Genomic DNA, 22,370 nt, shown 5'->3' on the forward strand with positions numbered 1-22,370 from the left:
CTGTGGTGTGTTGACCTAGACCTTCCTCCAGGGGTACAATCCGGGTTATGTGACCCGAGACCGACCATGCTATTTTTAGTGGTTTGAGGAACCTCCACGGTGACGTCCACAGCGGCTCCATGGATTTGCACTCCCACAGGCAGTGAACACGAATTCCTCTTTCACTGCGTCCTGGACAGTGCTTACTGTGCGTTCATTTGCTTCCTTCTAATTTCTGTTTCCCTGGCGGCTCAAACTGTTGAGGCCCAGTTTGTTTTCTGGACGGACGGCTTCCTGTTGCCTTCCCACACCTGTGTGTTAAGGCCACCCTTCCCACGTCTTCACCAACACTACTTTAACCCATTTGCGATCTGTTTCACACTGAGCTGTCTGTGGTGTGAGGAAGGACTTGAGCTCCTCCATTGCCCCAGCTTGTGGAGGTTCTCTGACCTCTGTGCCCGCACAATCTCTCCTCAGTCCTCATATGAACTCTCAGTATGTCTCTCTCTCTCTCTCTCTCTCTCCATCTGAGTAGCATGCAGATGCCAGAGTTGGATATGGTAGTTTTCCCTGGCTTCTTCATTTTTGGTGTTCACCTCTGCCGATGTCTACCTCTCTTAACGTCACCTTCTGAAGTGTCCTTTTAGGAGGTTGTCTTCTCTTCGCTTTCAGTCATTATTTCTGGTATAAACCATTGGAGTGGTGTGCTCCAACCTCCCCTGGAGGCTACTGCTATAACGTCTCCTCATGCAGCTCTAGGCACAGCCATGTCCATGTTAAATTTACCCCTATTTTCACACAGCTCGAGCTTCCCCTGGGGTAGGGCTCAGACTGCTAACAACACATGTGAGGCCCCTTGCACTGGCTTCCACCCTCATCGACTTGCCAGTGGCTGCTTTTCCTTGAGCTCCTTCATTCTCGCTCTCTCCTGAGCCTTTGCACAGGGCTCTGCCATAGCATTGCTGCCTTCCTTGTCTTACTTGTTTTACAAGTGCTCTAAAATAGGTCCCAACATTTTCTCCTAGAGAAAACTAATTTTTTTAGGTCTGCTCCCAGCTGGACCTTGCTGGGACCAAGTTCATGGCCTTTCTCAAGTGCTTGCACTTTCCTCCTCCCATGGCAGGTGTGGAAAGTGTGCAAGGGACACTTTCCATCTCCCATCCACCATACTGTCTCGCACAAGAGGCTGAACATGCCTATATGGTGACTAGGTGAACACAGGCCACCAGGGGTCCTGACTCTGAGAACCGCATCTCAAAGTAACTCGCTCATACATTTCCTCCCTTTTAGGCCAGTTTTGTTGCATCTGGAAATAGGACGGACATTTCTTTGGATGACCCAAATTTCTGGCAGAAGTGGGCTAAGAAGGCTGAATTGGACATCGATGCCTTAAACGGGAGGGTGAGTGAGAAGCCCCATCCAGACTGCTGCCCGATCCGACCCAAAGGTTGGTCTGACCCTCACTGCGTTTGCTCCCTTGTTAGAACAACCTGGTTATCGACACCCCGAGAGTGAGGAAGCAGACCCGGCTCTACAGCGCGGTGAAGGAGGATGAGCTCATGGAGTTCTCCGACCTGGAAAGTGACTCTGAAGAGAAGCCTTGCATAAAGCCTCGGCGGCCCCAGGATAAGACTCAGGGCTATGCCCGGAGCGAGTGCTTCAGGGTGGAGAAGAATCTGCTGGTGTATGGGTAAGGCCAGTTCGTATGCGGAGTCTCATTTCATTCTGCCAACAGCTAGAATCCTCGGCTGTCGCATGAAAACTGTGTTTCCAGGGATCTGTGCAGCTCCCCTTAGCCAGACGATGCCTCGGCACTAACCTCGGCATGTTTTGACCTGTAGAGTCAACATGACCCACGTTCTAATCCTCCTAGGTGTGGAGAGAGAAGCCACTGGAATTTATGAGCGCTAGCTAGCACCGTGGGAATTACGGCAGTTGCAATTTACTTGTAGATTATTAAAAAACTTAAGAGTGACGTAAAATTGCGAAATCTTTTGGCACCGCACTGTCACGTAAGCTTTATGACCATAGTTATCTTTTAATAGTTTTCTTCTATAAAGACTTAGCAAAGGCAGAGGCTTCGTTTACGTACCTGTCGTCCGACCTCTCTGACGCCAAAGAGGCCATCTTGCTAAAGGATGACTCCCACACCAGCTTCACGAGTCTCATGCAACATGGCACCCACACAACACTTGGAATTGCAGGGTCCTCAGTAAATGCCTGACTTAGCAGATAAGAAGTTGCTCACAGATCATGGGACTGTGGATAGATTCCGTCAAAATAGAAACGGCCACCAAAGCATCTTTCACCGACTCCATGCTGTCCTGCCTGGGGCCTGTGGCTTTTCTTCCAATTGATCATTGTGGGCGTAGAGCAGGGGGAAGCATGTGTCTGAGGCCTGCAGGGTTCTGCGGCTGATGCTTGTCTGTCATGTGGATTTTCTCATGGGTGAGCTCTGTTTGGGAACTTTGCTTCCACTGGCTCCCCTGGCATCTCTGCCTGAGCACAGGTTCTGCTTAGCCCCTGCACGGGGCCAGCCTTAACGCCCGCCTCCCTTGCACCATTCCTTGCCACTATCCTTTGCACTCTGGCCTGCCTGTCTCATCAGTCTCTGTCCTGATGGAATCCCGGTCAGCATTTCCGGAAGGACAGGAGCTCTTTCAGTGTGTCCTCAGGGCACGCGGCATGCCACAGATTCACTGTGCTGCACAGATGTTTGTATATAATGCACGGAAGCCAGCCAAGGCCTATCCTGTTTCTCATCAACTGTGTTGGCACTAGTCTGCAGGCTGGGTAGCTCTCCAGCCTCTACACAGGACAGAGACTGACCTAGCCTCAGCCCTTTGCTCCTTCCTTGTTTCTGCCTGATGATCTCAGTTACAAATTTTGTTGGAAACAAAATTTACTGAAACATACTGATAAGTTCTAGTTTAAGAAGGATGCTCAGGGAGCCTGTTTTTCAGTCAAGTCCTCTCCTCTTCCTGCTTTTACTGTTGCGGATGGAACAACCATCACGTGCTGGGCACGGGCTGGGAGACCCTCAGACACCAGAACGATCACTGTGAGCAAGGCAGGTGTAGCCCAAGACGGGCAGGTGAGCAAGCAAGTATGCTCTGAGGCGAAATAGCAGGCAGCGCTTGCCTAAGGGAACACAGAAGCTCAGCGCATTCCCTAAGACATGACTCAGGGACTGCCTTTACCCTGTGGGCGCAAGGGGGAGTCACAGAATCTGTAGCTGATGAGCATCAGAAAAGCACGGATGTGAGAAATGGAGGAGCAGGCCCGAGGCCTGGGTCTGAGAGGGCTCAGAACAGGCAGGTTTGGCCAGGGGCAGGGGATGGCAAAGGGTTTTCTCTGAGACAGCAGAGCGGCTCTGTGCGGTAGTTGATAGTTCCAAGGCAGAACGGCGCAGCCGCTATCTGTGATGACGGCACATGTGCCGTTCGTTTCCTATGCTTAGTCCTTTCTCCTGCCCTGTTTTCTGAGAGGCCCTGAGACTGGATCCAGCACCTTTCCTGAGCCGGACGTAACCATTGCCTGTTGAAAAGGGGCCACCGGGCCTTTAGCCCTTCACTAGCTACTGAGGCATCTGTGGTGGGTTGATGCAGCAGGAACCCCTCAGCCTGCAGCTTTGATTTCTAGTAGTCACACCCACTTAAAGTCACCTTTCATTTCAAAAGGTTAAGTCACCATAAATCATACTGAGGCAAGGTCAGTGTGACAAATTCCAGTTCCTCTGGTTGCACACACTTCCTAAAAACGGCAGCCATAGCCACCACCAGCCCAGGAAGGCTGTTAGCAACGTGGGTGACTCGGTGGCTTTGTCACTCCCTCTGTAAGGATTCCTTCCGTATCTGCAGAGGTGACTGACGCCGATGTGGGGCCAGGATTTCCCAGGCCCTGGCTGTCAAGGTGGTGCCGCACCTCTGCAGCCAGAGACTCCATCTGCACACCATCTTTTTGCTTTCCAGCTGGGGCCGCTGGACAGATATCCTGTCCCACGGACGCTACAAACGTCAGCTCACGGAGCACGATGTAGAAACCATCTGCAGAGCCATCCTGGTGTACTGTCTGAATCACTACCGAGGGGACGAGAACATCAAGAGCTTTATCTGGGACCTGATCACTCCCACGGCCGATGGCCAGACTCGAGCCCTGCTCAATCATTCCGGTAGGTCTGTCTTATGCTCCTTGTGCTGCCGGGCCACAAAGGGCTACCGGAAACGCCACCGTTCGGTAAAGGGCAGCGGCACAGACTCTTACTTTCCCACCTATACCCTACGGTACCTGCCTCTGACATTGTTACATGCACAGCAAAGGCATCCGTGACTGTGACCCTGGTGCTTCTAGGTCTGTCGGCCCCCGTGCCAAGGGGCCGGAAGGGGAAGAAGGTGAAGGCCCAGAGTATGCAGCCCGTGGTACAGGATGCCGATTGGCTGGCGAGCTGCAACCCAGATGCCCTGTTCCAGGAGGACAGCTACAAGAAGCACCTGAAGCACCACTGCAACAAGTAGGTACCAGGTCGAGGCGGGCAAGCGCGTTGAGCGCCTGAGGTCAGCAAGTGCACGCACACCTCGTGAACCCATCTGTGAGAGAGCGTGTGTCCCCTGCATGGTGCCCTGCACTCATCACTGCCATCTGAGACACACACTCAGTCGTCCCTCCTAGCGGGCACTCTGTGTCTCCTCAACAACAGCTCCTCCTTTCCCAACCCTCAGCGTCTGTCCTGTCCGCTTGTCCATCCCAAACTCGCCGCTTCACGGTGGCAGCCCCACAGTATTTACCGTCCCTTACTCTGATGACTTCATTCACTGTCGTGCCCATGGTTGGTCCATGTTGTAATGTCGTAGGTAGTGTCGGGATCCTCCTGTCTGGTAAATGCTACTCTGCTCTGTGTGCACCTCACCTTGTTGATGCCTCCTCGTCTATTGATGGACGTGTGGATTGTAAATGACCGATGCGAGAGAATTCACATAGCGCTTTTTGCTTTAGTTGTATCTCTGTTGCTGTGTAGACCAAACTGGCTCAAAGTCGCAGCGCTCCTCCCGCGTCAGCCACCTGAGTAGCTAAGACAGAAGGCACCCACATCTTTTCTTGGCAGCCGTTGTGTTTGATCTCCCGCTTATCCACAAAGATGCAGGTCTCCAGCCAGAGTAGCTTACCTAAGGTTTCTCAGTTAAGAACACGGGGATTTGGTGACACACTTCCTTTCACCTGTGCAGCCCCATTGCCCACCTGACCGAAGAAGTCTGACTCTTTGTCTCGGGGCTCTTGGGAGGGTCACCTTGATTGTTCAAAGCATTTGGCATCTTCGGAACTTGTTACTGTCATAGCATGGTGTTTCTTACTAAAATTGTAACCTGGTCGTCATAGCTCTCAGAGAACGTCCGTCTTTGTGGTTTATCTTGTTTTGGGCCAGTTGCCTTCTGAGTTCTCGAGTCAGACAGAGAAGTTAAATGGTTTAATGTGAGAACAATGCTCCTTTTCCCAGATCCCAGTGTAGCTGTGGTCATTTTTAATTCCTAGCCTCCTGTCAGTAGCGGTCTTCCTAGGGAGCCCTCTGCAGTTAGCACACGTGGCGAAACTGGGGCTCTTCATGTATTTCTTTCAGTCTGGGAAAGACACTTTTGATACCTTCTAGCTTTTCTCTGGAGTGGAGTGTCCCATTGTCCTTTGCTGAAGACCATGCCTTGAAGTGCAGTTTTGAATCCTCCTTGAGAGGAGATGTTGGTGTTAAGGTAGAAAAGCAAGGCCCAAATAACAGACCAAGAATAACTGACCTCCACTCCTCACAAAGGTGAAACTTGTGAGACCAAGCAGATGAACAAAGCCAAGGGGGGATGCTCTCGCGTGCCGTGCACAGTCCTGGGCTTTGGGTTCCAGGCGCTAGCAGGATGTGCGAGAGAATACGGACTAGCACTGGGGGCTTGCTGGCCTCCTTGTCCGTCCATCACAGAGTGAACTCCTTGAGGACGGGAGCTGTGTCCTGGCCATCCTTTCTCTTCCTGGCTTTCCCTCTAGAAGAAAAGGAGATGTTCACATCAGTTCATAGAAAGCTCCACACTACTAAACCTGCCCCGAAATGGAAGTCTGTGTTTTCTACCAAAAGGAAAAGAAACCATTAGGCTCCCTGCCTTCGAGTCAAGGAAAGAGTCCAGCCACAGGTAGAGGAGATTTCCTTTGGAACTACTGTTTCTGAGCTTGCAGTGTAAGAAAGCGCTGGTCTGCGGATTCTCTAGCCAGAGGGAAGCAGTGCTAACTCCGCTGTCGATTGCCCTTCTTTGGTTCAGTGTGGCAGAGTCAGTACTTGAGCTTACGTGTTAACAAAGAGAAAGAAAGCTGGAAAGATAAAAAGGTGTTCCCCAGCACAGCTGCTTATCCTGACAGACATTTTAATATTTGCAACCTTGCAGCCCACCAATCATGTTGTCCATGAGTGGACTCTTGGGGTAGACAGTGGGTCTGCTGATGCCCGGTCAGGACTAGTCTGTTTAGTAAGACTGCCCCTGCTCGTGATTTTGATGTCTCAGAGGCAAGCCACCACATCTTGGGAGGCCTGGATCTGTGTGCTTGTGCTCAAGGTGTCCCTGTGACCTTGACTGTTTAACTCGTCCTGTGTTACCAACAGTGTTCACATCTGTAGTGTGGAAATGAGAACTCCCCCCCCCCATGTCGTCACAGGGTTATTTATGAAGTCCAAGTGAGCCAGTGTGTATAAATGAGAAACGTTGGCACAGGGTGTTATACAGTTACATGACAGGCTTACTCAGCTAGGGAAATAACACTGGAAGAAACCAACCTTCACCAAGAGGGTCATCTTCAGGTGTCAGTCAATCCCAAGTGCACATATGGGCTGTCTAGTATCGAGACAACCTGTGCGCTATACCAGGTGAGTTTTATTCGCAGGGGTGGGGGAAGTCACATTTTAGCCATTGGGGAAACACAAGCAGGATGGAAAATCTGGTACCCTGATGATGTCACCAGTTTTTAATGCTGATTCATTAAAAATGAGTATCAATGAGTTAGGTACATTTTAATCTTATAGTGTTTATTATCTTTAAACCACAACTGAGGTTCCCTGATAATATAAGTAGAGGTAATAGAAATGTTGAATGTTCCTTGAGTAGGGTAAGGATCTCCCCCTCCCCATGCTCACTCCTCTCATCCTCTTCCTTTCTCGGAAGCAAAGTTGTATAATCTGAAAAACCTGACATTCCATATTGAGGGTTTATTGTAAGGTAGTAAAACCAGATTTTATATCTCGTTTATTCCTACAACTTCTGATGTGCTTCCAAAAATGGTATTAAGGCAGCAGCTGAGGAAATTTTATGAGATAATGAAGCAGAACAGTTACTGAAAGCCATCTGCTCGGTTGTTTACAAACTTGCTTCAATACTTCAGAGGCAGTGGTAGGGTACGTGTCTAAACTTCACAAGCTGCACTAGGTAGGTCTAAGTGAAGTAGGCCTGGGCTGGGCTGAGCTCGCTCCCTCTCTGTGCAGCGTGAGCGGTTGCCAGGCAGGCCTGTTGGAAGCCAGCAGAAAGCACCACACAGAGGTGATTATGTGGCACCATCTGTCACGCTTCAAGCCTACCATACAGCATGGCTAATCAGCCTTGGCAGGATGATGGATGAACAGCAGCAGCTGCCAAAAGCCACTGTTGGCAAACAGCACTGAAGTTAAGAACTTTTTCCCCCCTCTGTCTTCCTCTCCAGGGTCCTGCTGCGTGTCCGCATGCTGTACTACCTAAGACAAGAAGTGATAGGAGACCAGGCAGAGAAGATCCTCGAGGGCGCTGACTCAAGGTTGGTGCAAGCACACATTTGTTCCGGCCCTCCACGGGCTGGCCCAGGTGGTCGGGAAACTCTCCACGGGTTGTGGTTAGAACCCTCACAGACTTATCAGGAGTTCACCTCGGTTCTGTCTTTAATGCGAGCAAGGGTTCGTCCTCTGGGTGTGGGGATGGGCTGAGACGATGGACAGGGCCATTTGCATGTGCTTGGTTATAAGAGTGTGAGAAGCAATGGCTTCTGACCTGAGCTGGGATACCTTGTGATGAGGCTCAGTTCTGACCACTGCCCCACGTTGTTGATTCCTCTCCACCATACAAGATTCTTATTGTGAAGAAGAGGAGACTGGAGCGTGTGTTTACCACCTAGGGCTAGGATTCATTTTAAGTACCCGTATTTAAAGAGTGCTTAAATGCTCTCTTTCCAGTGAGGCCGACGTGTGGATTCCTGAGCCATTTCATGCGGAAGTTCCTGCAGACTGGTGGGATAAGGAAGCAGATAAATCCCTCTTAATTGGAGTGTTTAAACATGGTAAGGAGTGCTTCTGTCTGAACACATTTTGACTGGGTGGCTTCATCTTTATTTAGAACTCTTTGCATACTCCTTTTCCAAAGTCATAATATTAATGAGGACCGTTCCAAAGGACTCTTGGCGCCGACCATTTTTCTGCACTAGAAATCTAATACGAACTGTAAATATCAGATGCTGTTTTTGAATGTTTGTTGAGTGTTTGAGAAGAAAACATTTCTTTCTTGGCTATAAACAGAAGTCAAGCCATATTTGTTTTTAGTAATAGCCAAGCCGTACCACGGCATTCCCGAAACTTCACTTCCAGAACGGCCGCCCTCACTAAACTCTGCCAGCCTGTGTCAGAGTGGACGGTGGGCTTAACCTCTGCTATTAATCTGTACAAGTGCCTCCTGGGCTTTGTTCCAAGCAATATTTCACAAATGTCAGTGCCGGGGACTCACCGCTCCCCCAAGTGGGACGCAGCCTTGTTAACTTTGAAAGGCTGGGGATGCAGAAGTGCCATGATATATACAGTGAGCGTTTCCTGATTATAATCCCAATTCTCTGGAGGTCGCGGAGGTATTCCTAGCAGCCCAGCCTGACTAAAGGGGAGAATGATGGCTTATAAAACCTTTCATGATTACAGTTTGGCTTGCGGCTCTACAGCAGTTAGGAGCGGTGTGTTGTAGAACACATCCTAATTGAATTGTGCTGTTCTTCCTATGTACCCCAGCCGCGTCCTGCGAGCCCGGCCTCAGAATCATTTTCCCGCAGTGCACTGTTGGGATCTGCCATTTCCCATCTAGTCAACTTGGGCAGTCAAAAAGCAAATTGCAGTTTGAAAAACCATAGAGGGAACAGTGTCATCTTACTGACATGCATCATCGTAAACCTGATAAGACAGGTTCGCTGGCCTCCCATACACGGGATTTTTTTTTTTTTTTCAGCCAGCCATGTGCGTTCCCGCTGGACCAAACCTGCTGGGGGGGTGAGGGGTGGGGGGCGGTAGACCTGGAGAACCCCTGCGGAGGTCATAAAGAAACGTAACCAAGCCTTTTAAATGTCAAGCAAAATTAGATGTTGGGGAAGAATAGGGTCAGAAACCCTCCCTGGCATCCTGCAGTTATCCTGAGCCGTTTTCTGTCTGTGTCTGTTAGTCATTCAATGGTACCCCCGATGTATAAGAGGGCCCACAAAAGCTGCTCTAGAATGCTGCACCAAAACAAGGTCTGTTTAGTTCAACACACATGATGTCTGGGAAACAACTGGCTGTGTTGTGGCGGGGGTATGAGTTTTGACAGTGACGGGGTCTTCCTTTGTTTCTGTGCGTGTCCTCTGTGCTGGCGGGTATGGCACAGGCTATGAGAAGTACAATTCCATGAGAGCTGACCCCGCACTCTGCTTCCTGGAACGAGTCGGTATGCCTGATGCCAAGGCCATCGCTGCCGAGCAAAGAGGGACAGACATGCTAGCAGATGGTGGTGACGGGTAAGAAGGACATTCTAAAATTTTAATAAACTTTATGTCAGTATTACATCTACTGGCAGGGGTCGGTGATTGGTTCTTATGCTGAACTGGGCCCTCTGTTATGTCTGGTTTGAATTTGATGCTTACCAATAGTTCCTGTCTATATAGCATAGTAACTACTTTAAACAAAGTTCTCTCTCTCTCTCTCTCTCTCTCTCTCTCTCTCACACACACACACACACACACACACACACACACACACACACACACACACACGACATCGTCGCCCTTGGTGACTCCCTCACCACCCCCTTGTAACCGTGCATTTTAAATACTGCAGGGCAGAGTCATTGAAAAATGTCAGACCCAGACTTAGTATTGGGGTGACCGTAACTCTTCCCCTCACACTGCCCTACAAATTGATAGAATGTAAAACTACCGTTTTTTTAATTTTACACAGTGGGGAATTTGATAGAGAAGATGAAGATCCGGAATACAAACCAACGAGAGCGCCATTCAAAGATGAAATAGACGTAAGACCTTGAGTGCATTGGCTTTTACAGTGCCAGTAACATTATATGCCCATATAGAACTTGTTAAACTTTAGAGAGTGGCCTTCCTCTAAAAGAGAAAGTAAAATCCAACCCCAATTGAAAATAGCTCTGTTTCTCACATTGCTTTCAAGGAATTTGCAAATTCTCCCCCAGAGGACAAGGAAGACTCCATGGAGGCCCAGAGCACAGGTGAGGGTCCGGGGCAGCTGGTCATGGAGGCCTGGGGCACGGGTGAGGGTCCGGGGCAGCTGGTCATGGAGGCCTGGGGCACGGGTGAGGGTCCGGGGCAGCTGGATCCTCTGCCATAACCTAATGATAGCAGCTCAGGGTCCTCTTCCACATGGACTGGACCCTCGTTGGTAATGGTGAGCCTTAGTTATGGTTTTCATTCCATTAATATCTTGGATAGAACTTTTTGATTAAGATAATTGATCTGCTAGCTTATAGTCATTATTTAGTGGAAAAATTTTAAAGTCCTTAAAACATTTCTATCGGAAGGAAGGCGTTTGTTTAAATCTGAAATATTTCTGTGGACTGTTGATCCTCTTAAAAAAATAATAATTAGGATAGTAGCTATGTGCTTACTGCATTCAAGATCACCATTGTAAGCATGTTCATAAGAAAGACTGCCTTTCGTTGTGTCAGACTGATAAACCTTTCCCCCCCCCTCAAAGGAGTTAACAGTAAATAGTTTATAAATCCTCTCCGTTCTTACTGCTTGTTTATATTTCCAGATCTGAGTGTGGCAGAGTGGCCTCTCCCACCCTGTACTCCGAAGGCTAATGAGTCATCTTTTTTTTGTCTGTGTTGTGAGAGATGTCTCAGACTCTTCTTTTCCACTTCCTCAGGCAAGCACAGTGAGAGCAATGCTGAGTTAGGTCAACTTTACTGGCCGAACACGTCAAGCCTGACTACGCGTCTGCGCCGGCTCATTACTGCCTATCAGCGCAGCTATAAAAGGCAACAAATGAGGCAGGAGGCCCTAATGAAGACGGACCGGCGCAGACGGAGGCCTCGGGAGGAAGTGAGAGCGCTGGAGGCGGAAAGGGAAGCTATTATATCTGAGAAAAGGCAAAAGTGAGTTCTCCACCATTTTTGCAGTATCTCCGCCCCACCCCCACCCGCCATGCCTTCTCTTCCTTCTCTGCTGGGTCCCTAAGAAACAGCGATCCCATCACAGAGTGAAGGAAGGCCTACTTCCCCCGGAGGTGTCCATCCCTCAGCCCTAAATAAGTCCCCGAGACGTGCTCTGGGGGGCAGAGAAGACTGTCCTGTGTGCCCTTCTGAGCGTGACGTGAGCCAGGTCTCCTCTCCACAGGTGGACAAGGAGAGAGGAAGCTGACTTTTACCGTGTGGTATCCACCTTTGGGGTTATTTTTGACCCAGTGAAGCAGCAGTTTGATTGGAACCAATTCCGAGCCTTTGCCAGACTAGACAAAAAGTCCGATGAGAGTCTGGAGAAGTATTTCAGCTGCTTCGTGGCCATGTGCAGGCGGGTATGTCGGATGCCTGCCAAGCCCGAGGACGGTAGGTACATGAACGGACGACTAGCCACACTGTGCTAGGCAGACGGGACTGTGCATGCCGGGTCGGGCGGGCCCAAGGCCTGCCCAGTTAACGACTGTGCTTCGTGTTACAGAGCCACCAGACCTCGCCTCCCTTATCGAACCCATCACAGAGGAGCGTGCATCCAGGACGCTGTACCGCATTGAACTGCTTCGCAAAATCCGAGAGCAGGTCCTTCATCACCCACAACTGAGCGACAGGCTGAAGCTCTGCCAGCCCAGCCTAGACCTGCCGGAGTGGTGGGAGTGCGGACGGCATGACAGGGACCTGCTGGTGGGTGCTGCTAAGCACGGGGTCAGCCGGACAGACTACCACATTCTCAATGACCCTGAGTTGTCCTTCTTAGATGCACACAAAAGCTTTGCTCAGAACCGTGGGGCCAGTACCGTCCCTTCTTTGAATACTCTGGCCATGGGCTTTGGCCAGGCTCCTCCAGTCATTGCCTCTGCTCATGCTCATGAAGAAAAGGTAATGGAACAGGCCGAAGGCAAGGCAGAGGAGTGCGAACACTCACCGGCCAAAGAGAGGTCGGATGGGAAAGAGGAGGAAGAAGAAGCTGGTGGGGCCAAGGACAGCAGGCAGGAGTGTGAGGCCGAGGCCAGCTCTGTGAAGGGCGAACTCAAAGGGGTGGAGGGCAGTGGAGACCCTGGGTCCAAGTCTGTCTCAGAGAAAGGCTCAGAAGAGGATGAGGAAGAAAAGCTGGAGGACGACGATAAGTCGGAGGAGTCATCGCAGCCAGAAGGTAATGCCTGGTTCTTGTCAGTGTCCCGATACCACAACAGTGGTGCATAGCCTTTGTGCGATTCCACAGCCTTGATTGTTTGATGATTGAGAAATCTAGAATCTCACTTCATAGCTCTGGCTGGCCTACAACTCACAGAGATCCACCTGCTCCTGCCTCCAGAGGGCTGGGATCAAAGGCGTGTCCCACCGCGCCCAGTATCTCTAAGCACTTCGTTTTGCAAAAGTCATTGGTGGCTTGGCGTGGTCACATGCACTTTCAACTCTAGCATAGGTTGGTTGGTCTATATACTGAACTCCAGAACTACACAACAAGACCCTGCTTTTTTCTTTTCCCCTAAGAGTACTTAATGTCCATTTTCTTCCGTGAAGGAATAATTTCAATTGTGTATACATGCGTTTGTCCTCATGCTTTATCCCTGCAAACACATTTCAAGGAATGTAAACTCAGCAGCTATGAACACATCAGTCGCTTCTGGCTTAAGGACAGGTTAACTTCATAGTCAGATGTGCTAAGAATTCCTTGTAATGTTAAAGTTGGACACATGAGTATGGTGGAAGAGAACCACTCACTGAGCAAATATTTCAGAGTAAATGATGGTTGGCCGGTTGGGTTGGTTGGTTGGTTGGTTGGTTGGTTAGTTGGTTTGGTTGGTTGGTTGGTTTGGTTGGTTGATTGGTTGGTTGGTTAGTTGGTTTGGTTGGTTGATTGGTTGGTTGGTTAGTTGGTTTGGTTGGTTGATTGGTTTGGTTGGTTGGTTGGTTTGGTTGGTTAGTTGGTTTAGTTGGTTTGGTTGTTTTGTTTGTTTGGTTGGTTGGTTGGTTGGTTAGTTGGTTTGATTGGTTGGTTGGTTGGTTTGGTTGGTTGGTAAGTTGGTTTGGTTGGTTGTTTTGTTTGTTTGGTTGGTTGGTTTGTTTGGTTGGTTAGTTGGTTTGTTTGTTTGGTTGGTTGGTTGGTTGGTTAGTTGGTTGGGTTGGTTGGTTGGTTGCTTGGTGATAGCACATTTTCCATGTTACAGATTGCTATAACCAACACAAAGGAGAAACCAAGCCCCGGTTGAACTTTGCTGCTGCAAGGACCCTTCTTTATTAGCTAATATCTTAACCAGAATAGAAGCTCTTGGGTCAGAAACACCAAAAGGTTTAATTAGTGTAGTGGCACGTGCTCTTTATCTCAGCACCTGGGCATAGAGAAACCAGAGGATCTCAGGTTCAAGTCCAGCCTCAACTATATATTGAGTCTGAGGAAGTCTTGGACTACGTAAGACTCTGTCTCTATGACCACAAAGAAAATATTCCCGTGGTTGCTTCATCAAGATAGAAGAAGGACCACCTACATTTGTGGGCGTTGTAAGCCCTAGACAAGGCAGGCTTGAGAAACACCACGTTATGTTTCTAGATGTACACTAGGCACTCTGTGTAATAGAGCCGGGTGGTATTCCTGTTTCCAACGCCGTCCTTTCTAGACTTGAGCTTCCGTGCGTTCTGGCTGTGAGCACTGCACATAACTCATTTCCCAGCAGGAGCTGTCTCGAGAGGGAAGACTTTCGATGAAGAAAGTAATGCTTCTATGAGCACTGCTAGAGATGAAACCCGAGATGGATTCTACATGGAGGACGGAGATCCTTCGGTGGCTCAGCTCCTTCACGAAAGGACATTTGCCTTCTCCTTTTGGCCCAAGGTTGGCAGGATTTTGTTACTGTGACTGTCTTGTTGATCTAACAAAAGAGCAGGAAGAAAGTCTCTGTAGCTTGATTTTTGTTTTCAGATAATATGAAGTAAACCTTGTTGGAGCATATGAAGAGTGCAGAATTTCCCTTTATTTTAAAGTAACGATTGGGAAGAACCCAAATGAAGAAATATTTAGGATGCTTTTTTAAAGACTGTGTAAAGCTTTTAGATTCAAAATAATTTATTAAAACTACCACTGTGTTCTTAAGACCAGAGAAGGGTGGTGGTGGACCCCTTTGCTCCCATTTATCCTGAGGTCATCCCAGATGTAGTTATCCATAACTCAAGGCAAAGGATGATTGCTCTTTGGTTAGGAAGCATAACTCTTCAAAATGTTCTCTGTGCCGTTAGGGCCTGTGTTTCTCAAGGCAGGAAGTAGTCATCATAAGTGCCACACGGTGCACTTGATGTGAGTCATCCCAGGCCACCCTTAATGGTGTTAATGTGGCTTAAAAAGAAGGTGACATTTCTGTCTGAGGGGTATACTGTCAACGAGATTTTTTCTTCCTGTTCCCTGCCCGTGTCCTCTTGGTTCCTGGTCACACTAATTTCCCGCATTGAGTCTAGAGGGGGAGTTTCTCAGTTCAGTCAAAGGTTTATAGTCACAGGCACTGTTAATCTATGGAAGCTTGGTGTAAGGAGTTGTAATTAGAACATTTTCACGTGCATGCTTCAGTGAAATTTGGAGCGATAATAGATGGGGGACCCAGACTGACATTCATTAGGTGTTCCTAGGTTGCCGCCCACTTCATAATGCTGTACTTTATTAATAGTGACGCTAATGACGGCCCCCTTCCTGGGACATACTGCACTCTGGCCTGTGGCTGGCTCTGAAGGGCCAGGCCACGGAAATGCGAAGTGGAGAGGCTCCATTGAACCCACTGTGCCCTCGAGGCCTGAACAAGTTCCTTTTACAATCCGTGGTTGTTTTGAAGGTGGTATTTACTTGGTCTGCTCTCCGCTTCATGTCAAGCATTGAGCGTGGTTGAAAATAGTACTTTTTCTTTACGAGGGCAGCTAGAACATTCCATTGGAACCAAACCATCCTGATGGATTTTGTCTGTTTACCAATTGCCAGGCGACTTCAGTCCAAATAATTGACCTTTCAACGCTCTGTGCTCTTCAGCATCTTGGTGGACATATTTATCCAGTAATTTAAAATGGGTCTTTGTTACAAATTCCCTGTGACTTTTTTCCCCTTCAGGACAGAGTAATGATAAACCGATTAGACAACATCTGTGAAGCTGTACTGAAAGGCAAATGGCCAATAAACCGGCGCCAGATGTTTGATTTCCAGGGCCTCGTCCCTGGTTACCCACCCTCCACCGTGGACAGTCCCCTGCAGAAGAGGAGCTTTGCCGAGCTCTCCATGGTCAGCCAGGCCAGTGTCAGCGCAAGTGAGGACATCACCACATCTCCTCAGCTGTCCAAGGTAAGCCATAGAGAGATTTGCTTGAGTGGGTGAAAGGAGATTTCTGTGACTTTTAACTCATTTGAGAGCTTGCGCTCACTAGCTGGTTTTATATGTCTGTTTAATTGTGCTGCCCATATTGGCCTCAAACTCCTGGGCTCAAACAACCTTCCTGCCCCCAGCCTGTTAGGTAGCTGGAGTCACAGGCACACGTTACTATACCCAGCCAACTAGTGAGACTCTAAAGTAAGACGGTTGTTATTGCCGTAGCTGGGGCCACCACTCAGAATGGGCTTATTTTCTCTAACCCCAGCCCCTGTTGCAGGTAAAGGTCTGGCTCATGACAACTCTGTTCTTTTGGGAATTTTCAATAGGATGACGCCCTCAACCTGTCTGTCCCTCGCCAGCGGCGGCGGAGAAGGAGGAAAGTTGAAATCGAGGCTGAAAGAGCCGCCAAGAGGCGTAATCTTATGGAGATGGTGGCCCAGCTTCGAGAGTCTCAGGTGGTCTCAGAAAATGGACAAGAGAAAGTCGTGGACTTATCAAAGGCCTCGAGAGAGGCAACAAGTTCTACCTCAAATTTTTCATCTCTTACTTCAAAGTTTATCTTGCCTAATGTCTCCACACCAGTGTCTGATGCCTTTAAGACTCAAATGGAGCTGCTCCAAGCAGGCCTTTCGCGCACACCCACGAGGCACGTGCTCAACGGCTCCCTGGTGGACGGAGAGCCCCCCATGAAGAGGAGGCGAGGCAGGAGGAAAAACGTGGAGGGCCTCGACCTACTTTTCATGAGCCACAAACGGACGCCATTAAGTGCAGTAAGTTGGGTGTTCGCTCCCACAGTGTGTACCCATGTTGACAGCCAGCCCCGGGCCGCTGGGCCCTCTTATCTCAGCAACATCACATTGAAACTGGCTTCTTCCACCAGAGAAACAGTGTTACAATGAACAGAGCCATGGTGCTGGGCCAGGAAACCGTGTTGATCTCTGGTACAGATCACTCAGCCCCAGCCAAGGGCAGCGTGAGGATTTATTCTTCCCGGGGTTCTGACATATTGATTGCTCTGGAAAGAGTAGCATAAGGCAGAAACATGTTCTTCTGAGCATACAATTGTTATCTCTGAATTCTTGAGGAGGGAAAAGCTTCTGCTAGGCTCATGTTGGGGGCCGGCATCAGTTAGACTTGCATGACTGCTTAATGTCAGGCCTTCCTCAGTTACCTAACTGGTGGCTTGGAATGCCCCTCCCCCCTGCTACTAGTTGTCTCAGAGATCTGAAACACATCACTGCTAGTTGGAGGACAAGTCAGTGGATTTTTAACTCGAAGGAAATAAAATGCAGTGTAATAAATTGTCTTTTCCAAACTGCCTCAACCATGCCATCCCAAAACAGCACCCCTGACTCTCTGATGGCAAGAATTTTACCCTGAAGAACTCTTGTTACATGTGCTCTGTGGAGAGTTGAGGACTTCATATCCTGAGCTATCTATTGGAAATTCTAATCAGTAGAGCCACTTTGGGCTGAGTCACTTTGAGCCTTTCCATAGGCAATGGGACAGGTTTTTTTTTTTGGGGGGGGGGGTGTGGAGGGTCTATGATTTTAAAATAGAGAAACTAGGTTTGTTTGTTTTGTTTTGTTTTCTGGCCCATCTTTTCCTCTTCGAGCTCTGTTATTTGCACCAGCTCTCTCTTTTGTAAGACAGGATCTCACTGTAGCCCAGGCTGGCCTTCAGCTGCCAGAGACCACCTGCTTCTGCCGCCCTGAGAACTAGGTTAGCCTGTGCTACAGTACCCAGCACCAGTTACTTGAGCCTAGAGAGAGGCTTAAAAATTGAAAAGGAAGAAAAGGCATACTTGGAAAGTAACAACACATCAGTCTTTGAAAATTGTAGCCACGTAGTGGGGTGTAAACAGAAGTGTCCATGCTCCATCTGGGTTGAGTTAACTTTAATGTCAGTGCGTATAGCTAAGAGAACTCGTTCTTGCTGGAGTTTTGTTCTTTCAAGACAGGGTTTCTGTGTCTGCCCTGGACTTGCTTTGTAGACGAGGAAGGCCTAGAACTCAGGGATCTGCCTGCCTCTGCTCCCCAGTGCTAAGATTAAAGGTGTGTGCCAACCCTGCCCATCAGGAACTCCTAGTAGATGTTAGAAAATGAATTTATGGGGCTGGGGATTTAGCTCAGTGGTAGAGCGCTTACCTAGGAAGCGCAAGGCCCTGGGTTCGGTCCCCAGCTCCGAAAAAAAGAACCAAAAAAAAAAAATGAATTTATTTTTTAAGACTTATTTTATGTATATGAAAACATTGTTGCTGTCTTCAGACATACCAGAAGAGGGTATCAGATCTCAGTTCAGATGGCTGTGAGCCACCATGTGATTGCTGGGAACTGAACTCAGGACCTCTAGAAGAACAACCAGTGTTCTTAACTGCTGAGCCCTCTCCAGCCCAGGAAATGTATTTTTAAGGCCTTTTATTTTTTGACTATTAGATATTGTGAATTGGAGATCTCCCCAGTGCTTGATGCTGGTTTGTATGTGAATAAAATATGTAGGAGGTGCTGAGTCAGCAGTAGAGAGAGGAACACAGCTTCATCTCCGTATCTCAGCTCCCACTGCTGTCACGAAGGAGGATGGTGCCTTCGTTGGCATCACCAGTGGTGACTGTGTTCTCTGTGCCAGGCACGGGGATTCGAAGAGTAAAGTCCAGATCTGACAAGACGTGTTAGAAAGTCAGTGTTGGAGTGAGGTGACCGACGTCTACTTTCAAGTACTCCCCAATCAAAACATTCAAAGCGCTTTTGGGCACCAACAATCCAGTAACTAGAAAATCCCACAGTTGACTTCACATGAAGGGTCCCAGTTAAAGCATAGCCACAGTACAGGCAAAATGACCCAGTATGTAGACTGGTGACGTCATTTTGATCCTGGACCGAAAGTGCACAAAAAAGAAGAGAAGCAACTCCTCAAAGCTGTCCTTTGACCTCCACATACATCATGGTACATACATGTGCACATTTGCACACACACACATCATGCATTTATGCATACAATCAACGAAAAAAATTTAAAACAGCTAACATTAAAGTATTACATTAAAACTGCTTAAGGCTTTGGGGTGAAGATGTATAAATGTGAAATGAATTCATGATTAGACATGAATCCCAGCCCCAGTATGTCTGATAGTGTATGCACAAATACTCGAAAAATGCAAAATTGAAAATGAATCCTAGTTTTAGGTGTTCTGGATAAGGGGACCCAACCTGAGTGACGTATCACAGTTGCGCATGTGTGCTGGGATCAAGGCGTGCTCACGGTGCTCCCAAGAAAAGCTTAAGTACTGAGGCAAGAGAGCACCTCTCATGTGCCTGGCTTTGAGACCCAGACATTTTGCTGGCAAGTTCGATGAAGTCATGAAGCCGAGGTGGACATGGCGATGAAGTAGAATGCAGGTTGTGGAAAGCCTAGAGTGCCAACCTGAAGAACTTGGGGGGTGTCCTGAAGGCACTGGGGAGCCTAACTGGGAGAGTGACTTAATGGTGGCTTTTGAACCGGGTGGAGATTACTTCATTTTAGAAAGCCCTGGGGATAGAGATAATGGATGTTGGAATGTAGAAAGCACAGCATTTAAGGACCAGCAGCAGGGCGAGGGTGGAGTGCTAGTTTCTGGTGTTTCTGTGCCTGCCTAATATAAAGTGGTGCTCTCCCAACAGACTTGTACTGCTCTCCGAGTGCGAGGGGGCAGTTACTTATAAACTGGTGCTTGTTGGAACAGTATCCAGGGGATCCCTGAGTGGTCACCTTTCACTCACCTCTAGCATGGTGGCGTCATCCTAGTGGTGGCTTGCTTGGCCCTCTAGGCTTTGTGTTTCTTACAGAAGAATACTGTTCCTCCCTTCCGAGGGAGTCTAGAAGTCTTCTATTCTGAAAGCCATCCTAAAATGGGCACTGTTTCCAATAGCATCTCCCCTTTTGATCACAGATCCTTTGGGCCAGGAGAGCATCTTCCTTGCATAGAGCGTTCTCAGAATCCTACCATGCAATAATTCAGATCCCTGTTCGTTTCCTGCAGGAGGATGCTGAGGTGACCAAAGCTTTTGAAGAAGATATAGAGACTCCACCAATAAGAAACATTCCTTCTCCCGGACAGCTGGACCCCGACACCCGGATCCCTGTGATAAACCTTGAAGACGGGACTAGGCTGGTGGGAGAAGAGGCTCCTAAAAACAAGGACTTGGTTGATTGGCTGAAGCTGCACCCTATGTACACCGTCGACATGCCAAGTTATGTACCAGTAAGTGCCTCGAAGCCCGGGCTTGTGAAGCCTCACTGGGTCTGCCCAATGACTTCTTATCTGAGCGAATTCTTGATGGCTACCTATACCCTCTGTCTTTGGCTTGAGTGTCTACAAGTTCACACGTGCCCCAGATTTCTGTTGTGACTCTGACATGAGAAACTGGCTGCAGTCTGTCCTACTGAAGGACACTCTCACAGCTACCTGAAGATGTCTGCTAACTCATTTTCCTACTTCTCCAGCAGGCTTTCCTCACATGGTCTAGCTCCCAGGTGTCTAGGCTTGGGGGTGGGGGGGTGAGTGAATTTCCTTGGTCTTCAGACAAAGCTCTTGTCTCCAGAGATTTCTTTTAAGCACCTAGCCCTTGTGTGTTACACTACACATCAGCCATTATCTCCCACGTGGTGTGCCCCAAAGACCCCTTTCTAGCCAGCAACACAGATCTCTCCCTATGCTTTTGTGATTGATATATTTTTTTTAAATATTTCATACGTTTTCACTCCTAACAGCTACCTTTCAGCCTCTCCACTTATAACAGCTCAAAGACAAAAATCTCATGTAGTCACTTAGGATATCATCTCTGGGTTTCATTTATGTCACCGACTAGGGATGAGTAGAGGCACTATAGAAAGTTTCTTTTAACATACTACGATTCGCATAGACATTTGAAGGCACGCTCTTCCCCTTTTGTTCTGGCTGCCAGGGACTGAACCCCCAGGTGCTCACAGATGCTGTTCGGGTGTTCTGCCACAGTCACACCTCCAGCACGGCATAAAAACTTACAATAAGAGTCTCACTGAAGGAGATTGTCAGACGGCTGGAGAGTTGGCTCATTGGTTAAGAGCACTTGTTGCTCTTGCCGAAGACCTGAGTTCAGTTTCCAGCACCCATTTATAACTCAAGCTCCAGGAGAGCCCTTTGCTCTCCGAGGGCACAGAGCACTTACATACATACATACAGGCAAAACACTCATACACAAAAACTAAACAAGTCTTAAAAACTTTTAAGTTGAGTCTCAGTACCAGTTGGATAGACCAGTCAGTGCTGGGAGAGCCTTTCTGAGAAAAGCACATTCTGTCGAATGGCAATGATTGTTAGAACTTCCCAGTACCTGAGCCTGTTCTTTTAGGCATTTATAGGAAGGGGCCAGTGCTAAACACAGCCTCATTAAATACATCCTTTTCTTTTGCAGAAGAATGCAGACGTGCTCTTTTCCCCGTTTCAGAAACCGAAACAGAAACGGCATAGATGTCGGAATCCTAATAAATTGGACATAAACACCTTGACAGGGGAAGAAAGAGTTCCTGTGGTTAACAAACGAAATGGGAAGAAGGTAAATGCTGGGGGAGGGGCTGGCGAGGACAGGACAAAGAGTCAGACTTCTTCTAGAACCCTTGACTGTGTCTGTGGACCTGGAAAGAGGGAGAGGGGAGGGAAACCTCCATGGTGTTCAGATGTTCACCAGATGTGTCTTCCCAGATGGGCGGAGCCATGGCCCCTCCGATGAAGGACCTGCCCAGGTGGCTGGAGGAGAACCCTGAGTTTGCAGTCGCTCCAGACTGGACCGATATCGTCAAGCAATCTGTAAGTACACGAAAGAAATCCACATACAACTGTGTGCCCGGGCACTTCTTGTCCCATTGGCTAGTAGCTATCCAGTCTCAACTTAATCCCAGCTTAAAAGAATTGTCGTAATGCGTCATTTTCCTCCATAATCAGTGTGTTGTTTTACACACATCCAGGAACATTAAGATTGTTAGCTGTGATGTCCAGTCTTAAAATAGACAGCCATTCTGCATAAAACGTTATCGTTATCGGTTCCTTCCGAGACGAATAAGTGGCGTGCTTATTGGTTTTGTTTGGGGGACCCAGTCTTATGAACTGGTACCTACGCAGTCTCCTGTCAGAGGCCCTCGTACATCTGATTTCACCTCTGTAGCCCTGACTACTGCTGTCAAGCCTCTTCCTAATGGTCTGTCTTTCAAAGCTGGATAAAATGGAAGCAGGAACTACGGAACGGAGACTGGCTTCCACTGAGTGTTCTCCATCACCCAGGATGGAGCATGTGCCAGGGGTCTGCTCCTCCTTGCTGTACAGCGTGCTACTGCGTGCTCGGCCACCTCAGGCTACTCCGGCACCCATGGAAAGACCCCTGGGGTTTTTCACATTCGTGAAATTATCAGTGAGCGGAACCACTGTAAATGTTTACGTGCAGGTTTTGGAATAGCTTCTCGTGGGGGTGGGAGCGGGTGAGTTCAACTTACTCAATTTTTCTACACTATTACACTCTTTTCTTATCCTTACCTATATTTGAAATATCTAGAATGCACAGTAT

General features: G+C 48.5%; 1 protein-coding gene across 2 annotated transcripts in view; it reads left to right on the forward strand.

Annotated features, from left to right (window-relative positions):
- Chd7 (chromodomain helicase DNA binding protein 7) overlaps positions 1 to 22,370 on the forward strand; it is a 183,339-nt gene that overhangs the window by 157,449 nt on the left and 3,520 nt on the right. Inside the window, exons 20-37 of one of the 2 annotated variants that reach the window (NM_001107906.4) lie at positions 1,270 to 1,380; positions 1,464 to 1,669; positions 3,951 to 4,150; positions 4,330 to 4,489; positions 7,696 to 7,785; positions 8,198 to 8,301; positions 9,639 to 9,768; positions 10,208 to 10,280; positions 10,433 to 10,490; positions 11,150 to 11,378; positions 11,620 to 11,828; positions 11,941 to 12,609; positions 14,129 to 14,289; positions 15,544 to 15,771; positions 16,125 to 16,568; positions 19,814 to 20,035; positions 21,228 to 21,368; positions 21,515 to 21,619. In NM_001107906.4, the coding sequence (NP_001101376.2) occupies positions 1,270 to 1,380; positions 1,464 to 1,669; positions 3,951 to 4,150; positions 4,330 to 4,489; positions 7,696 to 7,785; positions 8,198 to 8,301; positions 9,639 to 9,768; positions 10,208 to 10,280; positions 10,433 to 10,490; positions 11,150 to 11,378; positions 11,620 to 11,828; positions 11,941 to 12,609; positions 14,129 to 14,289; positions 15,544 to 15,771; positions 16,125 to 16,568; positions 19,814 to 20,035; positions 21,228 to 21,368; positions 21,515 to 21,619 (3,540 nt within the window). The remainder of the gene's footprint in view (positions 1 to 1,269; positions 1,381 to 1,463; positions 1,670 to 3,950; positions 4,151 to 4,329; positions 4,490 to 7,695; positions 7,786 to 8,197; positions 8,302 to 9,638; positions 9,769 to 10,207; positions 10,281 to 10,432; positions 10,491 to 11,149; positions 11,379 to 11,619; positions 11,829 to 11,940; positions 12,610 to 14,128; positions 14,290 to 15,543; positions 15,772 to 16,124; positions 16,569 to 19,813; positions 20,036 to 21,227; positions 21,369 to 21,514; positions 21,620 to 22,370) is intronic. The other variant, XM_087548652.1, reaches the window with a different exon arrangement.

This window comes from Rattus norvegicus, chromosome 5 (genome assembly GCF_021556685.1).
Source record: "Rattus norvegicus strain SHRSP/BbbUtx chromosome 5, alternate assembly SHRSP_T2T, whole genome shotgun sequence".
Taxonomy (NCBI): Eukaryota; Metazoa; Chordata; class Mammalia; order Rodentia; family Muridae; genus Rattus; species Rattus norvegicus.